Source organism: Phoenix dactylifera, chromosome 3 (genome assembly GCF_051530095.1).
Source record: "Phoenix dactylifera cultivar Ajwa chromosome 3, Ajwa_hap1_PhDact_Kaust_v1.1, whole genome shotgun sequence".
NCBI classification, from domain to species: Eukaryota; Viridiplantae; Streptophyta; class Magnoliopsida; order Arecales; family Arecaceae; genus Phoenix; species Phoenix dactylifera.
The window spans coordinates 1,189,573-1,210,134 of NC_143192.1; the positions used below are offsets into that span (position 1 = coordinate 1,189,573).

The window sequence follows — 20,562 nt, forward strand, 5'->3', positions numbered from 1 at the left end:
TGGTATCAGAGCAAGGTTTTGTGCCTACAAATTTGATAAAATTCTTGTGTGACTCGAATGGAGGATTCTATGGGAGGCATGATTAAATTGACATCTTCCAACTATGCCATTTGGAAACTTAGGATGGAGGATATCCTTTATTGTAAGGATTTGTATGAACCTATCCATGGAGATGAGGCTAGGCCAAAAGAGAAGACTGACGAGGAATGGGAGATAATGAATAGAAAGACAGTTGCACAAATTAGACAATGGGTTGATCAGACTGTGTTTCATCATGTTGCTCAAGAAACCAATGCCTTCTCTTTGTGGAAGAAATTAGAGGCCATGCATGAGAGAAAGACTGCACAGAATAAAGCCTCTTTGATTAGGAGGCTTGTCAATTTGAAGTATAAAATGAAAAAAGTGTGACAGAACACTTGAATGACTTTCAAGGCTTGGTGAATCAGTTGACTACAATGAAGCTTGTCCTAGATGAGGAGTTGCAGGCGTTGTTACTTCTTAGTTTTTTGCCAGACAGTTGGAAGACTCTTGTGGTGTCTTTAAGCAATTCTGCACCTGACGGCAAGGTCACTTTGGATATGGTAAAGGATAGCATGCTAAATGAAGAGGTTAGAAGAAAAGAACAGGAAATATCTTCTGAAGCTGAGGTTCTTGTGACAGAAAGAAGAGGTAGAAGCAAAAGCAAGCATCCTTACAATAGAGATAAATTCAGGGGCAGGTCAAAGTCAAGGAAAGGCATAAAATGCTATCATTGTGGCAAACTAGGACACATGAAAAGAGAGTGCAGAGCATTGAAAAGAGAGCAGAACACAGAAAAAGGTGAAACAAAGATAGAGGAAAAGGATGTTACAGCAGTTGCAGCTGATGCAGATGTCATTGTTGTTAGTGATGATTGTGTCAACCTTGCATATGAAGATAGTAACTGGGTGATTGATTCCGGTGCTTTTTTTCATATCACTCCACATGGTGGTTTTTTCACATCCTATACTTCCGGTGATTTTGGTTGTGTTAGGATGGAAAATGATGGTTTATCCAAAATTGTTGGCATGGGGAGTGTATGTTTAGAGACCAATACAGGGTGCAAGTTGCTACTCAAAGATGTTAGACATGTTTCGGATATCCGCCTCAATTTAATCTCCACCGGCAAGCTTGATGATGAAGGTTATAGCAATCATTTTGGTAAAGAAAAATGGAAGCTCACGAAAAGCTCTTTGTTGGTAGCAAGAGGAAAAAAAAATAATACTCTCTGCATGATGCAAGTAAAGCTAAAGAAAGGAGATGTGAATACAATTGATGATGATTTCTCTACAAAACTTTGGCACAAAAGGCTTGGTCATATGAGTGAGAAAGGACTTCAAATTCTAGCCAAGAAGGAGTTGCTACCAAATACCAAAGGTGTGTCTTTGAAAACTTGTGTTGATTGTTTAGCCGGAAAACAACATAGAGTTGCATTTCATAGAACACCTATATCTAGAAAAATTAACATTCTAGACTTGATACATAGTGATATATACATGATGGATAGTAGAACTCTTGGTGGTGCACTTTATTTTGTTACCTTTATTGATGATCATTCTAGAAAGGTATGGGTTTTTGCTTTGAAATCCAAGGATCAAGTCTTGGATATATTTAAACACTTTCATGTCATGGTTGAAAAAGAGACAGGCAAGAAGCTAAAGTGTATCAGGGCAGATAATGAAGGTGAGTACAGAGGGCTATTTGAAAAATATTGCAAAGATTATGGCATTAAGCTTCAAAAGACAATTCCTAAAACACCGCAAGAAAATGGAGTTGCAGAGAGAATGAATAGAACAATTGTAGAGAGAATCAGATGTATGCTCTCTAATGCAAAATTGCCAAAATCATTTTGGGGTGAAGCTATGAGGACTGCAGTGAATTTGATCAACCTTTCTCCATCGGCTCCTTTGGATGGTGATGTGCCAGAAAGAGTTTGGATAGGAAAAGATGTATCTTACAGTCATTTGAAGGTGTTTGGATGCAAGACATTTGTTCACATTACAAAATATAAAAGGTCTAAGCTTGATGGAAAGTCTAAAGAATGTATTTTCTTAGGTTATGGCCATGAAGAATTTGGATACAGGTGGTGGGATCCAAAAGACAAAAAGGTGATCAGGAGTAGAGATGTTGTCTTCTTTGAAGATCAACTTTGGAAAGCAAGAGAAGCCGAAGTATTTGAACAGTTCTTCAATTAATCTTGATCCAGTTCCTCCACCTATGGTATATGATGATGATATGGGAGATGTGCAGGATGACAGTGAGCGCTAGTGAGGGTTCTACAGGTGATAATGGTCATAATGAAGCTTCAGAACATGGTGAGCTATCAAGTCAGTCTGAAATGACAGAACCAGAGGTCAGAAGGTCTACTAGACAGCACAGAGCATCATCTAGATATCCTGCTTCAGAGTATGTTTTTCTTACAGATGAGGGAGAGCCAGAATGCATCCAAGAAGTGCAGAATCATAAGGACAAGGATAAATGGTTTCAAGCTATGCAAGAGGAAATGAAATCCTTATATGAAAATCATACTTTTGATTTGGTAAAGCTTCCTAAGGGTAAGAGACCACTCAAGAACAAATGGGTATACAGATTAAAGGAGGATGAGAGCGGCTTAAAACCTAAGTACAAAGCAAGATTAGTTGTGAAGGGCTTTGGTCAGAAGAAAGGTATAGATTTTGATGAAATTTTTGCTCCGGTTGTGAAAATGTCATCTCTTCGGATTATATTGGGTTTGGCAGCTAGTATGGATCTTGAGATTGAACAACTTGATGTGAAGACAACCTTCTTGCATGGAGACCTAGAGGAAGAAATTTATATGGAGCAACCTGAGGGGTTTAAAACTAAGGGCAAAGAACATCTTGTTTGCAAGTTGAAGAAAAGCTTATATGAGCTTAAACAAGCACCAAGGCAATGGTATAAAAAGTTCGATTCTTTCATGATAGGCCACGGCTACAAGAGGACAAAATCCGATCATTGCGTCTATGTGCAAAGATTTAGTGATGGTGATTTTATCATTTTATTGCTTTGTGTAGATGATATGTTGATTATTGGCCGTGATACTAACAAAATTGATAGGTTGAAGAAAGACTTAAGCAAGTCTTTTGCCATGAAAGATATGGGGCCCGTAAAGCAAATGCTTGGCATGAGAATTTCTCGTGATAGGAAGATCAAGAAGCTTTGGCTATCACAAGAAAGGTATATTGAAAGGATGCTTGAGCGGTTTAATATAGAAAAAGCTAAATCGATTTCCTCTCCACTTGCAAATCATTTCAAACTCACAAACAAGCAATGTCCTCCTTCAAGCGAAAGGGAGAAAGAGGAGATGCAAAAGATTTCCTATGCTTCAGCAGTAGGAAGTTTGATGTATGCCATGGTGTGTACAAGACCAGATATAGCCTATGCAGTTGGTGTTGTGAGCAGATTTCTCTCGAATCCTGGTAAAAAACATTGCGATGCAGTCAAATGGATACTTAGATACCTTAGAGGTACTTCCAAAGCTTGCTTATACTTTGGAAATGGAAAAACTATGCTAGAAGGATTCACAGATACAGATATGGCTGGTGATATTGATACTCGAAAGTCTACATCGGGATACATGATGACTTTTGCAGGGGGAGCTGTTTCATGGCAGTCCAAATTATAGAAATGTGTTGCTTTGTCCACTACAGAGGCCGAATATATTGCGGTGACAGAGGCATGTAAGGAAATATTGTGGATGAAAAGATTCCTCCAAGAATTGAGCTTGAAATAAGAAAACTATACTCTCTATTGTGATAATCAGAGTGCCATTCATATTAGCAAGAATCCTAGCTTTCATTCAAGGTCGAAGCATATTGATGTGAGGTATCATTGGATTCGGAATGTGTTGGAAGAAAAGTTTTTGCATCTAGAGAAAATCCATACCGATGAGAATGGGTCGGATATGATGACTAAAATTTTGCCTAAGAAGAAGTATGATATTTGTATGCTTAAGGTAAGCTTGGTGGAGCCTCTCACATAAGGTGGGAGGGGGAGAATTATTGGCCGAGTCCCATCTTATGTGAGGTGGGACCCATCAATTTGAATAAAGAAAAAAAAGAGAGAGAAAAAAGGAAACAAAAAGAGGGAAAAGAGGGGTTAGGGTTTATTATTCTATTAGAGGGTAGATGAGAAAAAAAAAGAGGATAACTGTCTTGGAAGAAGTGCCTGTGGAATCCATCTCAAGAAGGAAGTAAAGATCTTATTTAAAGCATCTCAAGAGGAAGAAGAACCTTGTGCAAACCTACACTCGGTGAGATTGTTTTCATTTTATTATTGGAGCCTAAACTCTTTTTCATATAAACTCTTTGTTTGTGATCCAAGGAAGAGATCCTTGATGTATGTGATCCTCTAGCTTAGCCTAGAGAAGATACTTTATAAGCCTATTATTGTTGATAGTGGAGGTTTGTGGTGGACTTAGGTCCGGTGGTTTTTTCTCCTCATATTAGAGGGTTGTCCACCTTAAAAATTCTTGTCGCTTTCTTGTGGTTTGATTTTTTGGTAGTTCTTACATTGATTAATTATTGTGATATTCTCATTCTACTCACACAAAGATAGAAAAGTTTTCATCTAGTGAAGGGGTTTTTCCTAACAGCTTTTTGTATCTTTGCTTGTGTTTTCTTAGCAAGGCTTAATAAGTTCATCAGTTGCATCGTTGCTTGATGAGGATGAGTTAAAGAAGCATTCCTTTATAAGCCACAAAAGATTGATAGTGTGGGAATTCAAAAGCCTGTATGTTTGAGAAGAAGAACAAAAAGGTCTTCTTGAAGGCAAAGGTATGCTTCGCTGGTTTTTTATCCAACTCTTGTTGCATCTGCAATCGGACGTGGGATGCGTGTCATGTTTTTTCACGCATCGCCAAAGTTTCCAGTGTCTTAGAAATATGGTAAAAACATGACAGAAATCATATACATTTCACGCACCACCATTTGATGAATTCATCGAAGTTTACTTTGTTATATATATTTTTGATAGAGGAAATTACACGGCCGCTGGCCTCTTTGAGGTTCGAGGATTTGTCTTGCTAAAGCGCAGCCTGAGACGTGGCTTCTTACCATTGGTCAGTTTGACCCCACCACGCCTCCTAAACCGCTGCCACCAGTGCAGCTTCTTCACCCGAACCCGGCTGGCCGACCTCCCCAACCGGCCCCGGTCGGCCCGGACCGCCTTCTTCTTCCTCGACCTCCACACGTGCCGCACCAGCGCTTCCAGAAACTCGCGAAAGTATCCGTGCTGATGCCGTGCTGGCGCCCTGTCCGCCGCTCGTTCCGCGTGCACCTCCGTCAACAACTTCCCCTGCCCCTCTTCGCTCCTCTGGTGGAGAATCCTCCCAAGATGCTTCCACGGTGACCTGTGATGACGGGCCCCACCTTTTTTAGTATCATCGCCACCGTCCACATGTCCTAGGTGGTGGTGATGGTGATGATGGTGGTGGTGATGGAAGATGATCGCCAGCTTGTCCTTGAATCTTCTCAGCCGTCCATCTTGCTTCTCCGGCTTCCAACCGCGGTCCGGTTTGGCGGGACCCGCTGATACACGAGATGGGCGCATCGCTCGGTGATGACTCAGCCTCCGACGCGGCTCTGGAACCCGCTTGGATGGGCTCCGATCTCGACTCGGCACAGGCGCGTGTCGACTCGGCATCCGACGTGGCACGATCTGGGCCTTGGCGGGGAAGGCAGTAGGTGGGCCCGCTCTCCTAGCAAGCGATACCTCGCTCGCTGACGAGTCGGACTGAGTTGTCATTGTGTCGCTCAGCGACGAGTACACTATAGATTCCCTCCTCGGTATTGGCGGTGGAAGCATTCTTCTATGTGGGCCCACCTGGTATCCTCCCACGTGGCGCACTGAACGCGTGCTAAGCTCCCGGTCCGGTGGGACCCGGTTTACGTGCTCTTTCCGACTCGGACTTCTGCGACGACTCGGTGCCTCCTCAGCTCTAGCGAGAGTGCGCCCGCCGAGTTGTCTAATTACTGGATCCATCTTTAGGGTGGGACTCGCTCCTTTCCTCTTCTCCACTTGGTGAATCCGAGCCGTTCGATCTGACAGGCAGGTCTTTGTTGGCCGTCCGTCCTTTGGACTCACCGTACGACGAGTTGACTCGTGTTGGCTTCCCTTCATCCGAGTCGATTCGGCGTCGGAACGGCGATCGCTGGTCTCAACCCGGCTCCGCTTCTGGCTCATGGTTCTCCGAGTTGGGATGTCAGCCAAGCGGGCCCGACTCGGTGGGCTCTGACTCTGACGTGGCTTTTCTCGTGAGTCGGGTTCCGGCGTACCTCTCATCCCGTGTTCCGCGGATACACGGTTGCTGTTCTTCGCAGCTTTTGACGAACGGTCGATGCTAACTCGATCAGGCTCGCGATGAATCTGACGGTGTTGGCGGGCTCTCCCATCTGGGCCTGCCATCGATCTTTCCGACTCGAGCCGCTTGAGATGGCAATTTGGGCATGCCTTCGACTCTGTTTGCGCTTCCGCCCCTGGAGGGATTCCAAGTTGTGGGCTTTGTGGGCTGGGCGTAGCTTCAACAATTGGCCCGTGGGCTTCGCTCTTTTCGGCATGGTGGCATTTTCGAAGATTATCTGCACATTGGGACACTTTTCTTATACTGTCACGTGCGGGGCTTGATTTGGTCGCCTCATGGGATTTCGCGTTGGACGCGGTGGGGTCGGGCGTGCAGGACACAATCTGCCAAAATGCATGCACGTAAGAGGGAGAAGTCTCCTCATTAAAACCGAAAACACGAAAAAAAAAAGCGCACATAAATGAAAGAATGTGAAGGGTTTTAAGTCCATGAAATTACCTTAGCTTGAGACTGGAGAGCCCTTTGAGTAGCATCATCAAGCAAGTTTTTCAGCAAAAGTCTACATTTCTCATCCAACTGAAAGATAAAGGGAGACCAGTATGAGGTTAGCACAGTGCCATCAACAAAATCTTTGCACTCTGCGCAACATACTTGGTGATCCAGTGTATCTGTTTCTTCTCTAGGATTTATTTATGTTAAATATCTTCAGAAAAAAAAACACCAAGTGTGGGAGATAGATAGTTAAACTTTATCCAATTCAACATCTTCATAGATTTGGCTTTATATAATTATAGCGATGGTAGTTGATTGGGATGCATGATATCATACTTTTTCACCATGCTTTGATCTTCTTTTAGCACATAATGTATATAAAAAAGTATTAATTTTTTTACATGTATACCCTTGCGATATCGATTTTTATGTGCTTATCCTAACAAATTATTATTTACATTTATACCCCCACAAATTATTTTGTTTTTGTGTGGATATCCTTTATTAGATTTGACTGTGTTAGTAAACTACTATTCTAAATATAAAATGACTTTATTATTTTCTGAATTAATATGCTTTACAAAAATTATCTAAAATATATTTTTTTTTTAGTACAAACTGAATTTTAAATTTTCAAGAAAGTTAACATAAAAAGGTAACAGGGTCAAATGAAACTCAAAATAGGTAATCTTCGGTACCATAAGCCAAAAATCTAACGGGAGGGGCATTTACAAAATCGAAACGAGTTGACGGTCTACATGTAAATAAAATTTTTTGGAAGATACTTGTATAATAAACTATACTGGCAAGGGAATATATGCAAAAATTTAAGAAAAACTAAATTATATATTCTCTATTTCATCCTCCTCATATAAATGATCTCATTCCCGTAATAAAATCTGGGTGGGCTCCTTTGCCCCTCTTCTTTAAAAATAATAATAGTAGTAATAATAATAATAGTCATAATTTGAGGTCTAAGTATTTCTCATCTAGATTTGAAGGGATGCACCAGTACTAGTGTTCTCTTTATTATTTTTGTAGGTATGTTTTGTCATGGTGCATGTATCTGCTAATATGTTGCACCATAAGTGCATAGTTTGATGGACGAGAATGTAAGAATTATCAGCAATTTACCAAGCAATAGGTAAACCAAAATTTATAATCACTGGTATCTGTTACTTTTATTGGCATGCAGTACTTTTTTTTCTGGTCGTTAGTTAACAGGTAAACGGTGCAATTATTTCCTATATTCTAGTTTTCCCACCAGCATCCCATCAGTCTAATTTGATATCCGATCCATTTAAATCAGCATACAAGGTGGCAGGTCAGTTAAAACACTTTCTCCTACTGGTAAAGTAATGCCAATTTGGAGAGGAAGAAGCTATATAAGGTTTTTGAGGGGAGAGATGCGTAGCCTTACCGTTTAATTAGATCAAATAACATCCTGTTACTCAGTGAAAAATAATAGCACCAAGTTGAAGGCCCCTAAAACAACAAAGCTAGACTATTTGACAGCAAAGTATGTAGAAGTTTAGTCTCTACTTGACTAATTCAAGCCATTTACTATTTGTCCATTGAATGTTATATATGCATTATTTGAGTTACTAACCCAGCATGTACGTGGAATGCAAGTGCAGGGATTTTTTCTCGAAAAGGAGAGATCAAGAGATATAGATAGAGGCAAAGATGCCTTTTTTTTTATTATTATTAATTAACAGTTATTTTAGAAAAAATTAAAACCATCATGCATTGGGCTTTGCAACTATGTAAGTAAAGATATAACATGTAATTTTGGTGTAATTTCTTTTTTATTTGATACAAATCTTTTTGGTGGATTACATGCATGGATTGCAATTTACAACTAGAAAAGAACATAATCTTTTTGTATCACGCTTGCTACAGGTACACTACTAATATGTGTAGTAAATTGAGTGACACAATCTATCATCTGCCATAAAATCCGTCACCAAAATAAAGAAGGGGACATAAATTAAATAGCTTTACGCATATTAAATAGAGACACATGGAATCAGAGGCTCAGATACTTACACCATCCTGGTTTTCCCCATGCGGAATCTCTGCGCTACTCTTCTGGAGGAGAACATATAACTTCCTTAAAGCATGCAGATCCGACCAAACATCCTCGAGTTCCAACTCTTCTGGCAGAACCCATCATGCAACCGATTATAGAACAATCATCTTCGAAAATTAAAATATAAATATTTTGTAACCAAGAGAAAAATACTTTAACAAGAGGAATCGGAATATCATTCAGAAGATTTTTTTTTTTTTTTGGTAGAAGATTCAGAAGATATTTCAAACACTATTTTCTTGGAAAAGGGATTTCAGACACTGCTTAGTTGAAGAAGAAGAAGAAATGCAGGATTGCTCACCATCTCTGGCTTTGGAGGAAGAAAAAACTTCCATCTGTCTTATGCTTGTGGTTATGCGAAGGCTTACCCTTAGAAGGCTGAATCCAATCTGAAAATGGAATGACTTGTTGAGAGAGAGAGAGAGAGAGAGAGAGAGAGAGAGCAATGGTCGGTTGCGGTTATTGGAAGCTAACCGACGCCTCTCTTTCGAATGGTGGGGCGTGCTGGAAATATGGCCGGTTAAGTAGCTTCCAGGCCCATGAGCCCTTTCTGGCCCTAATAAAGGATCTAGTTTTACAACAACAATTAGGCTCAGCGACCACGTACCACTGTTCTGAAATTTAGCCCAAAATTGTTTACTGAAAAACAAATCGAGCCCAAAATGTGAAACATTTGAAGCCCCACAGGTTAGTCACCGGAAGGCTAGAGGTTTAATTGATGATTATAGAATGATGTGAGGACTTTCACCGTCAAGATGCTATTGCTAAAAAGTGGAATGACGGTAGATAGAGATTTTGCCAAAATTTAAAGAAATGAAGGTGCAAGCTTCATAAGGATTAAGCTATTATTTAGATAAAAGGAAAATTCGAGATTCTCATTTTCTTTTGTGCCAAGAAGTCCTTTTCTTCAATTGCCTTCCGATACTGATACTTATTACGTGGTCCCCCTTAACTATCGGGACCAGTCTCATCCTTCAGCTCCGGCTATTGTCCTCTCACCAGTAGCTTATGCCGCATAGGCCACCGTCGCTGTGCATGACGATTATAATTCCTTTCAGTACTCCTATACTCCAGGTAGTGCTCATACACTCTTCCCACATTCTTAGTGGCGGTAGCTTCTAATTTCTTGCCCCTAGGCTAATAACTTCCGCCATCTCAATTTGTGCCTTGAAAGGCTCCTTGGAGGTCGACCTGCATATGAGATCTGCACAGTAACGCTCGGCCTGCACGTGTGATGCTGCGGTCTGTACCTAAGTCTCAACCTGCACTCTTGAGATTCTTTTCTGCACTTCTGCACTCAGCCTATACTTTAAAACATGATCTACATCTCTGGCATTTCGATCCACGCCTCAAGACTTTGGTCTGCACTCTGCTGTTCGGTCTGTACCTTGACCTTTAAACTGCATCATAATCTTCAGCTTGAGGTCTCTTTTTAGACTCCTCGGTCCATGCAAGAGAATCCGCTTGCATCCTTCCAGAGCTTGCCGCCGATTATTGACTTTGTAATGCTACAAATGGGAAAGAAGAAGAAGAAGAAGAAGAAAGAATTATGAAAACAGACTCGGCTCAGTTGGCAAGAAGAGGAAGAACGAAGACAAAACCACCAAACACGGCCTTCGCGGCAGCAATGCTTTTGCTCATCAATGTTTTTGCAAGAAAGAATTGTGAATACAGACTCCATTGAGTTGTCAAGTCATATCTGTCACAAAATGTGAAAGAAAATGTTATTTTCTGCATACATGTTCAACACTGCAATTTTGGACCTAGAGATTACCAAGTGTCGAGCGTATTAGCAAATACAACAAAGCCATAGTTGATACAACATGCATTCCTCATCACCTCCCCCACTGAAAGCAAATTATTGACCCTCCCTCTCTCTCTCTCTCTCTCTCTCTAGTTGTACAAGTGGGGAAGGACCGGCATCACGGGAATGCTGCAGTATGGGAATCAATCATTTAGGGGTCGTGCCGCACTCTGCAATGTCTGCAAAATCACATGGGGCACATTCCTTGCTGATGACAATGATGGAAAGAGGGAGGGGGGAAGATAACAGAAGTTGAATATTTGTCGACGGTTTCATTCTGCTGAAGGGCCAGACTCCAGCACTGGCACTACTGCAGATGACAGCTCGACATGTGACACGCGAACAGCACCAATAAGCCGTTCTGGAAGCTCGTCAAAAGTGTTTCCCTGCAAGCATAGTATTGTTACGGAAAAACAATTGATGTTAAAGCAAAATACAAGAACAGTATAGATATATGTGAAAATAGGTGCTAGCCATCAAACATTGAGAACATGACTGGCTCTCAACCTTTAAATTGGTTTCCGGGTGATGGCTTCGCAATTGTGGGAAACAATGAGGGTTTTGGCATGAGACCTAGAAGGCCAGCAGTCAAGCCGGAATCCTATTTTGTTGCTCATGCAGTTTATACTCATGTGAACAGGGAACAGCCTCCATGGCGGCTGTAGACGAAAAGAGTAAAAGGAAGATGGACAATTGGCAAGGACTGATATAGGAGATTGCATCTATCTCAAAGCAAAAATTACAAGATAAGAAGTGAAATTTAAATATGATTCCCCGAATCTATAGATTAAAATGCACGCCAGGCCATCATATGCAGGGTGGTTCTAGGATGGGCCATACTTCAAAAGCATCATCCTTTTGAAAACACTCCAGTACTCAAATTATTCTATGAATGTCTTGCCAAGTGCAAAGAAACTAGAAAATATTTCATACAATCACCACATAGTATGATCAATGAATTATTTCCCCTTAAATTTATATGCAAGTGCTTAACCTAAGCCTTTTGCGCAAAAATGTACCAAAAGGAATTAAACTTTGCTTCTCTCCTAATGCCAACAGGGTAAAGGCATTTATGTCATAATTTGAAGTAGACTGATAATGGCAGAAACAAGTACCTGTACAAGAAATGCCATATCAACTACCAGTGTTGTAATCACACCACACACAAGCCCTAAAACTCCATTAGCCACTGTAGAAGAACCAATATCAACATCTATCTGCACATATTAATAAACATAAGACGCCTTATATCTCCAGCAGCTTCAAATCGAAATTCATTTGCTAAACAGTTGGACACAAAATTCCACATAAGAGTAAGAATCTTATCGTAACAGAATTTTCTTACTTCCAAGTATTTGGGTCCACGAATGTAGGTGCAATCAACTGCTTTGCCTAATATACAAGGGGTGCTTCCAACACTCTGGCGTACAATCCAAGAGCCCTGCATTGCTGCACTAGTCAGTAAAGGAATGCAATGCTATGCCAACAACCATTACCGATGGGGTTAACATATATTATCACATGAAATTAAAAACATTTCTTTCCAAAAAAGAGAAGAAAAGACACTGCAGATGGGAAAAGGCAGAGTTTATATTGCATGCTTGGCTTTTATGACTTTATTTATAAAATATAACAAGGGAATTACAGGAACAAGGAGGAGATGATGACCTTAGGAACAGAAGGAATAAGCTTGAACCTACTATTACGGAACTCATCGTCACCATCAACAAAACGCTGCAATAGTGATCCAGGTACCAGCTGTTTTGTTACAAAATAAAAGACCATACTGTAATGAGTTGAGCCTGGAACCTGCAAGATTAGCAAGTTACCTCACTGGTTTTAGATACATGATAATAAATAAGATGTTTAAATGCATTGAGATTTGTGTGCAACTCAGTTTGGTGCCTATGCAGTTTGCATCAGTGAAGTATTGGGGAAAAAGTTTTAGTTCAACTATGCAGAGACTGAAATGCAGTAAGGCAAATTCTAAGAGTTGGGTACACTTTTCCAAAATAAGAATAACCTCAAAAGGCTAACTAGCATTGCCGCATAGGGATATAATCCATAGAGAAATTGTGTGGTTGGCCTTTGACTTATTGTCATGGGATAGAGATGCGGCTAAACTTCTTTGTTCAATGCACTCCTTGTCAAGGTTATATTAAATCTTTCCCAGAGGATTGGAACCTAACATGACTCTTATTAATAAAATAATAATAATTAAAAAAAACTTGCATGACATGGTTACGCATAAATATAGAAATACATGTTCTGCTGAAATTTGTTCTGGTAAGGAACTTTCAAATTACCTGCATTCTTTAGTAAATCACAGATATTTTGACAGCATGAATTTAAGAAAGATTATTGTCTAATGTGCATTCGAACATAGTGGCAACTTGGTAGTACTACAGGATACCAGAAGGTACTGTTACTGTAAGTCTAAACTCAAGTAATAAATAAGATAATTCATATGCACAGAGGAACAAACACTGAGCAGTTAAAGAGGAGAAAACCACGCAAAATCTTACTTGCACATTTATTGCCAATGAGAATAGTCCTTTCTCTGATGCAACCTACATCATCAGAACAAATTCCAGTTAAACCCAATTTCTGGGGTGTACGAAGTAGTAATTACCTTGGGCCAGCAACAGATTTTCATGCTGGAAAGTGAAAGACATACAAATAAAACCAGATATAATAACTGTCATGCACATAAGAATGTAATCTGACAAGTGCGAGTCCAATCAGCCTTCAAAATCTTCCAGCATCTCGTTAGATGGTCTAGGATAATCTCCTTTTCACATAAATATTATTGCCTCATGCAATAGATATAGGGAAAAGAATTGATGCATCTCTTGATGTTCACCAGACATTAGAAAAAAAGGATCATGATGTTCTAGTTCTTCAAATAACACCAAAACAACAAAATCAGAATCATTTGCCACTGCTATGAGACTAGCATTACATTCCCCATAGTAACTATAGATAGCTGTCTCCACTTCCATCATCCATTCAGGTCTGCATCGCTTTATGTTTATGTACTTGTCGTGCAAACGATGACCATATATCATCATTCAGATATTCGAAATACCTTCTAAGCAGTCATCTACTTAATATTCACCTTATATTTTCTAGAACATATATCACCTTCAGAAGATCATATGACTTCAAAAGATCATGCTAAATGAACAGGTCGAAAAATAATGGTAGTGTTTCAAGAATAATGGTTTCCCTTTTTTAATACAAACATCATCGTTTAGAACAAAACCTGATTGAACTTTTTTTTTTAATAAAATAACTCATGGAAAACAAAATGAAAACCTTAATGTGCCACTAATTAGTTTCATTAAACAACTTAAACACTTAGCTAAAAAATATCACAAGAATTCTTGTCCATTGTCCCAAAAAAACAAACAAACAAATCAGGCAATTGAACCATACAAAGCTCATGGAGTCACTGATAGTGATACAACTTACTTGGACTGCACAGCCTTTTCGCGTTGCCACATGGTCCATTCGTTTCACATCCTTAAACCAATCAACTGCTACAAGCTCCATAAGATGCTTTCCAGCAGGAATCTGCATGAGAATATTGAATCCATAAACAGCCTGAACTACAATACTATTAACCATTGCAACTCTACAATCTTCAAAAATGAAATATTTAGTACATAAAGAATCAGAAGACCTTGGTTTTGTCATATATAAAATGGTTACTACGAACTCTGAAGTTATTCCCATCAGATATTCTCCAGCAATCACGACTTTTCTCCTGGTCATCCCGGCGCAAATTGCCAGAAAAGCCAGACAAATCAATTTGATCAGAAGGCTCCTCATCTAGAAAAACAGTTTGTTAGGAATATAACAGTTAGCCATAACTCAATGTCAACAATAATGATCACACTATAGAGAGAAGAAAGCAAATTTCATCACAGACCTGCATGTCTGATAGCGTTTTCAAGTTTGACTGCATATGCCTGCAAATGTTGCAATGTTCATACTCAAAAGAAGGTTGCCAAGAAATAAATGACATTGGAAGCAGTCGACCAACCTCCTGTTCAGGCTCTGGAATTTGATAATCCTCATCCTCATCAGAGTCTTCATCCAACATAACAGAGTGTCTGCTATTAGAATGCATCTGATCCAGTGACAGATTAGGCTGAATGGAATTCTCCTGTGTTTTCTGTTCCTTTCTAGAAGAAGCAGAATTCGAAGTCATATTGACCATTACTGACATCCTTGGAACCGTGTGGCTTTCATCTGTCTGAGAAAACCATTCACGCAGCCCTGCCATTTATGCACAATAGATACGTTTAATCAATGAAAAGGCCAACAGCAGCAAGTTATTTTAGCATAAACTGCAAGGAGATCCTCTAAAACTGCTCACACAATCAGTAACAGAGCAAATGAAATGATTGTACTTGGACACAAATAAAATAAGAATGTCATAAACAATTGTTTCGGGCAGTAGGGATGCCGTGGTTTTTTGGTGATCTAGCATTAATAGCATGAGATCCTGCCAATTTCATTGGGTAATTTATTGTATGGCAGCATGTTTATAAGAATTCTAGAGGAAAAAAGACAGGGAGGCTCAAGGAAAGATATTTACTGCTGAAGCATTCTATTCTTTTTTTCAGAAGTTATAATCATCATGGAACAATCATTTGACAGCTGCCATACTCAAAGAGAGAAAAATTGGAAGAAAAGGTGAAACACATCTTTACTTTTTCGGTAATGCACTGTGTCCTTTTGTTACGGTGTAAGCAGGATTCGACAGCTTCTAGCGACTTTACCAACTTTGACATTGATGCCTACACAACTTTGTGAATTTCATAACCCTCAAATCGACCATTCCCACTTAATCCTTTTGGCCATCTCAGCAACAATTTCTATAGCTTAAGTAAACAAAGAATATAAGTAAAGATTGCTTTGCCTTAGTTCCCTGCTATTGCCAAAACAAAAAACTTTAGGTAGTCATTCGCAATGGATACAACAATCCCAAGGTCGGCCACACACTATCCTAAACCATCCGGTTGAGGGCATACCAACCCAAACCAGCCGGTTACCGAGACGATTCAGTGGTTTGGCTCGGTAAGAGGTCCGAACTGAGCCAAACCGAGAACTGCCCGGTTTTGCTCGGTCTAGAGCGGTTCATGCCTCTTACCCTTTTTTCTTTCAATTTTCCTTCTTTCCTTCCTCCCTTCCTTTCTTTTTCTTCTCCCTTTGTTTCCTTGTTTCCTTTTCCTTCTTCTTCCCCTTCCTTTCTTTCTTTCCTGTTTCTTCTTGGCAACCTGAATTTGGTGTTTAGCAGTCCAAAACAATCAGTATAGGAAAATAATAAGTTTGAGCTGTGCAAATGGACCTAGGCACCCTAGTTTTATCCTTTTGGCATAACTAGAAAATGTGGAAATGTTACTAATCACACTCCTTGCTGCGAGGGAATAGAGCTAGATGTTCTGGACATCATAATGAAAGATTGAACATCAGGAGCATATTTGCGTTGGACCTTTCTTGGCACTATCAATTGTTCAAGGAAAGAAAATCTTACTTGTCTGGGAAAGAAGACAGTTTTGATGATATGGTGCTAAAGTCAAACTCAAAAGGATTATCACTAATGAATAAAGAAGAGACAAGAGATGAAAGCATTCTAAAAAACATTAGCTCCCAACCTGAAAAAAAATTAGTACAAAATATCTTCCTATTGTATCACTAGTTACATCAATTAAAACATCCAAAATTTCAAAAAGCTACTGCCAATACAAAAGAAAGGAACAAAAGGTAATTGTTCAAAATACTCTATAAGAATGATAGTACTAGTAAAAATCCAAGAGCAAAGGGAAATTATACATTGACTAACATTCTAGAGTTGCGTAGATGAGTGAACTGATAGCTCTAATCCATGAAATCATGATATCAATGATCGATAATAATAGCAAAAATCATTAATAGCAACTTGAACTGCCATGAAACATATATAAGAAAAGATGCTCTATTTATGGTGACAATTAGCTTCCACAGTTCAGGAAAAAGCTACCATTATTAATGGAAGAAGCAAAAAACTGAAAAGAGCATAGAGAGGAGCTACATGCCATGAATTAACTAAAATCTAAAATATATAAAAAAATATACCAAGCTCAATTTTCTCAATTTTCTGAAAATCATCAATAGATGCATGAAATATTTTTTAAAGAGGAAACTGGATATTAAATCAGTATAATCACCAAACCAATCTCAAACTAAAATACTAAGTATGCAAACTATAACACTAAGAACACCTTTCAAGTTTACATAAATTAAATTCAAAAAAAAAAAATGATAATATACCAAAAGGCATCAGAACTTTTATTGCTAAAATCTTGTAATTCATGATCCGGATCTCGTGATCTGGATGAAAATAACCTTATGCATTCAGGTTCACATCTTAGGATCAGGATCTTTTAGGATCATAAGATCTTCCTTCCTTTATTTTTTCCTTTTTCTTCTTCTTCTGTTTCTTTCTTTCCTTTTCTTCTCCCTTCCTTTTTTTCCTTTTCTTCTGTTTTTTCTTCTTCTTTCCTTTGAAACATCCATAAACCTTCAAATAATCCTCAAAAACAAAAAAAAAAAAGAAAAAAACAAAAAGTGCTACTTGTACCGAAGCCATATGCTATTGCTTGCCAAGTGTTGGTATGGTATGGCTCGGTCCCGTACCGTACCAGTCAAGTATTGATAAAATAACTAGTATTGAACTGCAGACCTTGAACAATACTTTATCTATTATAGAGCCAACCCACTTACTAACAATCAACCCTCTCTCAAAAATTTGAACATCATAAATCTTCTATAAACCCATAACAGAAACGAAGTGGACCAAGCGGTGAACTATGTTACCCGGACTCTTCAATTTAGCCTAAGTATCGCACATCACATTTAATCATGGACATTGGTATGATAACTAGACATGGCTCCATTAGAAAAAGAACTTGGATATTCAAAGGATCTGATGCTTAGACACACATAAGCACTTTTATATGAACACAAGTACATGTAATATAGGCAATAAGCCAACCATAAGTAGTAAAATTTGTTAATTATAAATCATCCTCTAATAAAAGCATTGTAACTTGCTTTTGCAAATTGTCAAAATACTTTTTTAAAAATTTTAAGAATGATTACGAAAATTTAATATAATATGCCATAGTCTCAAACATAGAAGTTGTCTGATTTTGAAAATGCGATACATGAATGTGGCGTTTGAGCTTCCTAAGAAGTTCTTAACCACGACCTTGACTAGAAAGCCTTATTCTCTCATTGACCCAAGTGTAAAACATTACAATTTGAATATGCATCATGATTGGTTTTCAACCTCTTGTCAATTCTCTTTTAGGCAGTAACCCAAATTTTCAAGGTTATTATGCAAGGGAAAGGCATTTCACAAAATCAAGTCAACTCAGTGTTTGGAAATATATATTTTCTTTTTTTTTCTCGCTCTCATCTTTGTTTTGTTTTCGGGGGTAGTTTAGTCCATAGAATGATGCGACCAAACTAAGCAATTGGCCCACCTTCCACTCTATCCATAGGCAATCAAATGTAAACAATTTCACATCAAGCATGGCAGAATCGGTATCGACAAGCATGCTAGCCGGCGACTAGTATGTTTAAGGTACGCGGTACCGACTGTACCGACGTACCGGTGGGCATCGGTACCGGTACGGTACCGAACTAAACTGAGCCGAACCGGTACTGTACCGATGGGGCTAAAAGCCAAAAAAATGGAGCCGGTACGTACTGGCCGGTTCGGGCCGGTACGACTCGGTACGGGCTGGTACGACTCGGTACGGGCCGGTATGGGCCGGTACGACTCGGTACGGGCCGGTATGGGCCGGTACGGTTCGTTACCGAAATATATAGCTGTACCATACCGGTAGGGTCCGGTACCGGTATGTACAGGCCGGTACCAGCCCGTACCGACCGGTACGGCAGACCATGGGTATGTTACAATACTAGTCCGTACCGTACCGAACTGCAATGTATCGGAACCACAGTAAGGAGAGGAAGAGGGCCGGAGAGGAAGAAGGCAAAGGAGGGAGAGGGGGAGAGGAAGAAGGAGGAGGGGAATGGAGAGAGAGGGGGGAGAGGGACTCACTTGGAGGCACAGATCAATCTGTAGTCGGAGAAGGATGGTCTCCTAGGTCTGATGCTGGGGAAGGACAAATCGCGGGAGAAAGGCTTGAAGGAGGAGGAGGGCATTGGCGACGTTGAGTGGAGGTGGGAGAGAGGCGAGGGTTTCGAAGGGTCTGCATGAGAGAAAGGGGAGAGAGGCCGGAGGAGGCGAAGGGGTTGGAGGGGGGGTCTTGAAGGGTTTCAAACCGAACGTGCACGAAGGGGGGGGGGCTTCTCTCAAACTGGGTTGTTCTCGGATTGGGAGGGATACGGTTAGGCTTTTGGTGAGGGTTTAGCCTGTTTACCGAGCTGATAGAGTGAATCATCTCAATTCCCTATCAGTTCGGTTTGATACACTCCGAACCAAAGGTTTGGGATGGTATGGGCAACGTTGCTTTGCACCATATGTCAACTAGGATGCTCAAATTCACAACCTCTCAACCTAATCAGAAAGGCTCAAAACCATCTAGGGAAGCATACCTTGGTTACATAATGTAAGCTAATGCAACAAGATGCAAAAAACCAATATTTCTCTAAACATTAGAAAAATTTGACAAGTAGGAAAAAAGAAAGATTTGATCCAAGGAATTATATAAAAAAATATTTTTCTTGAATATCCTAATTTCCATTGTAAGAATGTGCTAAAACCATAAAATACATAAAAATGGAATTCTAGAATACCAAAACATTCATTTCCAACAATGTAGCAATATCCAAATTAAAACTACGACAAATAGAGAAGATTGGTACCAGCAACGTTGTTCAACATCTGAAGCAAACAATGTTGCTGAAATGGTGGGAAATAACCAACACCCCATCCCTTCAGATCAATCTGCATAAGATGCTGTACCTGAGTTCGAGGTCTCCCATTTCGAGACTTTAGGGGAGAAATGTTGAATCCACCACCTGAGAACAAAGAAATGATGAACTTTTGTTGGGTATTAAAATATGATAATTGTATTTGGAAAATAATAGCATAATGTGAGATAATTCCTCAGCAAGCCAAAAAGCAAATGATGAACTGTACTCTCAATGTGGGCTCTCACGAATCCTGGTTGTGGACCACAGTTAGGATGCTCCCTGGACCGAAATAAAACAACTGCAAAATGGTAATGCACATCACGTGCCTTAAGATAATGATGGGAAAAATGATAGCAAAGGGGAAAAAACTAATATGCTCACCATAACTTCCATCATCATTACGCCGCCAATAACGCACATAACAAAGATCCCGGGGCCACACAAACCTGCACGGCCAAGAATATTTCTTTAAACACAAGATACAGATATGTCACATTTTAGCAACCACCAAGGTGACATGATGCATAATTTCCATGGCATAGCATAGCATACGAATAAATTATAAAGAACACGTCAAAACAATGTAATAAAAGATGTCTGCAATAGATCAACAACAAGAAATGTGTAGCATACGGTCAAACAAAATATAAAGTTAAATGTTGTATAAAATTTAATTTTTGTTAGATAATAGATGGTAGCGATATCATGATTTTTCTACTACACTACTTTTATTTATCATAATATATGTGGTCAATATCAAGTAATAAATCGAAGAGGTTAGATCATTGCTAATCACAGATCAAATCACAAATCTTAAGATTCTTTTCCAATTTCTTCGAGAAAATATAAACGAAAGGTGAAACAGAGATAAATGAGCCAAATATAAATTAGATGAAG

The 20,562-nt window shown here is 39.5% G+C and overlaps 2 protein-coding genes and 1 long non-coding RNA gene across 4 annotated transcripts in view; 1 reads left to right on the forward strand and 2 right to left on the reverse strand.

Annotated features, from left to right (window-relative positions):
- The first annotated feature begins 4,658 nt into the window (after positions 1-4,658).
- Positions 4,659-5,045, forward strand: LOC148714186 (uncharacterized). Its single transcript, XR_015975996.1, has 2 exons — positions 4,659-4,811; positions 5,011-5,045. It is a non-coding gene; the product is annotated as an uncharacterized LOC148714186 (long non-coding RNA).
- On the reverse strand, positions 4,871-9,358 carry LOC103724217 (uncharacterized). The gene is made up of 4 exons (XM_088717363.2): positions 9,223-9,358; positions 8,879-8,988; positions 6,836-6,913; positions 4,871-6,720 (listed from the first exon to the last, which is right to left on the reverse strand). The coding sequence occupies exons 1-4, from the start codon at positions 9,254-9,256 to the stop codon at positions 5,017-5,019; spliced, it is 1,926 nt and encodes a 641-aa protein (XP_088573489.2). The 5' UTR covers positions 9,257-9,358; the 3' UTR covers positions 4,871-5,016.
- Positions 9,359-10,583: 1,225 nt separating this feature from the next.
- Positions 10,584-20,562, reverse strand: part of LOC103724215 (protein ENHANCED DISEASE RESISTANCE 2-like) — a 48,421-nt gene continuing 38,442 nt past the window's right edge. For both annotated transcript variants that reach the window (XM_088717362.2, XM_088717361.2), the window contains 12 exons: positions 20,047-20,111; positions 19,892-19,963; positions 19,615-19,770; positions 14,774-15,009; positions 14,660-14,699; positions 14,411-14,559; positions 14,200-14,301; positions 13,251-13,295; positions 12,394-12,534; positions 12,071-12,166; positions 11,841-11,942; positions 10,584-11,111 (listed from right to left, as the gene is read on the reverse strand). In XM_088717362.2, the coding sequence (XP_088573488.2) occupies positions 10,998-11,111; positions 11,841-11,942; positions 12,071-12,166; positions 12,394-12,534; positions 13,251-13,295; positions 14,200-14,301; positions 14,411-14,559; positions 14,660-14,699; positions 14,774-15,009; positions 19,615-19,770; positions 19,892-19,963; positions 20,047-20,111 (1,318 nt within the window). In that variant the 3' untranslated portion in view covers positions 10,584-10,997. The remainder of the gene's footprint in view (positions 11,112-11,840; positions 11,943-12,070; positions 12,167-12,393; positions 12,535-13,250; positions 13,296-14,199; positions 14,302-14,410; positions 14,560-14,659; positions 14,700-14,773; positions 15,010-19,614; positions 19,771-19,891; positions 19,964-20,046; positions 20,112-20,562) is intronic.

Excerpts from the sequence above, each read along its gene's own strand:
- LOC103724217 (XM_088717363.2), bottom strand. The coding sequence starts at position 9,256 with ATGGAAGTTTTTTCTTCCTCCAAAGCCAGAGATG. Across the intron at positions 8,989-9,222 it reads TTCCTCCAAAGCCAGAGATG|AAGAGTTGGAACTCGAGGAT; the intron begins GTGAGCAATCCT and ends GGGTTCTGCCAG. Across the intron at positions 6,914-8,878 it reads ATGGGGAAAACCAGGATGGT|TTGGATGAGAAATGTAGACT; the intron begins GTAAGTATCTGA and ends TTTATCTTTCAG.